Source organism: Monoraphidium neglectum (genome assembly GCF_000611645.1).
Source record: "Monoraphidium neglectum strain SAG 48.87 unplaced genomic scaffold scaffold04282, whole genome shotgun sequence".
Classification (NCBI taxonomy): domain Eukaryota; kingdom Viridiplantae; phylum Chlorophyta; class Chlorophyceae; order Sphaeropleales; family Selenastraceae; genus Monoraphidium; species Monoraphidium neglectum.
Genome location: NW_014009347.1, coordinates 1 through 2,282, shown reverse-complemented (window position 1 = coordinate 2,282; position 2,282 = coordinate 1). Strand labels below are relative to the sequence as shown.

At 63.2% G+C, this 2,282-nt stretch overlaps 1 protein-coding gene across 1 annotated transcript; it reads left to right on the top strand.

Moving 5' to 3' along the window:
* Window positions 1-425: 425 nt before the first annotated feature.
* Window positions 426-2,107, top strand: MNEG_14140 (hypothetical protein; the record flags this gene model as incomplete). The annotated part of the gene is made up of 5 exons (XM_014037388.1): window positions 426-679; window positions 945-1,122; window positions 1,452-1,569; window positions 1,870-1,985; window positions 2,090-2,107. 5 exons carry the CDS (start codon window positions 426-428, stop codon window positions 2,105-2,107), a joined length of 684 nt encoding a protein of 227 aa, XP_013892842.1.
* Between the last annotated feature and the right edge of the window lie 175 nt (window positions 2,108-2,282).

Below are 2,282 nucleotides of genomic sequence, written 5' to 3'. Positions count from 1 at the left end.
CCTCCACGTAGACTTGCTGTAAAGGTGGGGCCAGCACACCCGGCACAAGCACATGCACAGGTCATCGTCGGGCTGCTGCTCCCGCTCCTTGTCGCTTTTTTTCCCCATTTCGCTGCCTTCAATCCAACTGACGGGCAGGGGGAGCGTGAACAGTAGCAAAATCACGGCCCGGGCTGACAGCCCCCGGGGGCGCCCCACACCCAGCATCAGGCACGTGTCGACCGACAAGCGATGACGGAAACACTTCAGCAATGACGCATGGAGGGCACATTACCCGCGCGCGCGGCTTGCCACCGGCCGACGAATCGGTTGCCAGATTTCCACGCGACTCAAGGAGCACTGGCGGGCCCCGATCAACCCCCACAAGTCAGCCTAATCATTGCAATAGCTAATCATATCGTTACAAGCCATCACAGTCATCCAACATGACCCGCCTCATCACCCTGTCAGGCAAGCTCGCCGCCATCCTGCCTCGGGCGCAGGCTACCTTGGTGTTTAAGGCGTGCAGGAAGGCCAAGATCACCACGTGGAAGACCATGAAGAAGGTCCTGCGGGAGTTTGGCAAGACCAGGGACGCGCGGGGCTGGGAGCTCGCGGCCCGCGAGCTGGCGCTCTTCGTCCCGGGCCTCCAGAAAGTGGGACACGTCAGGCTCCTGGAGATGTTCCTCGCCGCGTCCAAGTGAGCCAGATGCGGGACCCGCTTCAACCCCGAGCTGATCTGAACAGCCCTGCCTCACAAAACCGCTGCACTGCCAGCGTGCGTGCCCATGTGTACTTCAACGCTGCACTAAATATTCAGCATGTCTGGGGGCGGGCGCGTTGGGGGCCAGCAGATCATGGGTCAGCGCTTCTGGGGCGAGGCCACCTCTCGCTCGGGCCACTGTGCGTGTCTGACGCGCCCGCTGCCGCTCCTGCGCGGCCCCCCAACCCCGTCCTGCCCGCAGGTCCAAGAAGAAGGCGGCCAAGCCCACCCCGCGCAAGCGCAGCCCCAGGATGCCTCAGCTCCCCATGGCCACCATCGCCCGCACCGTCAGTGCCGCCAAGGAGACCGCCGATTTCAACACTTGGGAAAAGTTCAGCGCCGCGACCCCGCGCAAGCTGGCGCAGGCGGGCGTGGACCGGGTGCGTATTGGCATAAGTTCATAGGCTCCAGATCTGTGTGCTTGCAGCCAGACGGGCCGGGCTGGTGGGCCCGGGCCCGGGCATGCGTCTTGCACAACTGGCAGCTGGCGCTTGGCACGTGAGATAGGTTCGCTGCCAACGCAGGCCGATGCAGTGCAGCTCCAGCTCACCATCAACACCCCCAACCCCCTTCGATGCTGCTAGTTCGCGTCCGGCGTGCGGTTGCGCAGCCCCCGCAGGCGGCGCCGTGCAGGTATGTGTGCAAAGCCAAAAGTGCTACCGGACGAATATGCGGCTGACACTCTCACACCACTTGCCCACATCCGCAGGACCTGAAGGGTCTGGTGGCCAGCGTCGAGAAGAAGATTCCGCCCCACAGGAAGGACGTGTTCGACCAGGCGCGCATCGAGCAGTCTGTGAAGACCTACTACCACAACCACACAGACGGTGCGCGCCGCGCTGGCCGACCTTGCTCGTGCATGCAGCGGTTTATTTTGCACGCTGCGCGGGCCTTGTAGCCTACACGCTGCACGCACGTGCAAGTGGGCGCTGCCCAGCCTCTACCAATCGCACCGCCTTGTTGCTTGACCGCCTTGATGTGGCAGCAATTGGCGTCCTGGCTGGTTGCAGTCTCCAAGTTGCATGCCATATGGCCGGACTCGCCCGGCTTCCCGTTACTTCAGTGCGCATCCCACCCACGTCGCACAGGATTCTGACACATTACATCACCTTGAATTGACCGTGCAGGACACGAGGCCGCGATCAAGCGGATCGGCGCGAAGAAGAAGGCGGAGCGCGCCCAGCAGCGGGAGGAGGCCAAGGCGTTTGTGGCGTCCCTCAGGGCGGACGAGGAGTCCGCCGGCGTGGAGGGTGAGGCGCGGCCGTTGGGCCATTTGCATGCATTCGGCGGACCCCATACACTAGCAATCGTGTTTCCATGTGCGCAACCACACGGCGCGCGCGCCAGTCCAACACGGACCATTAATGCCATGCCCTTGTGACAGGGCCAGCGCGAAAAAAATTGACGCAAATGCCACGAGGTGTATGGGACACGCACACACAGGCGCCTTGGCTGCAGCCTGCTCACGGCTTGCAACGAACGTGCTGGCTTCAATTTGTCAACCCATCCGCTCGAGCACATGCCCCCCGGGGCCCCCTCC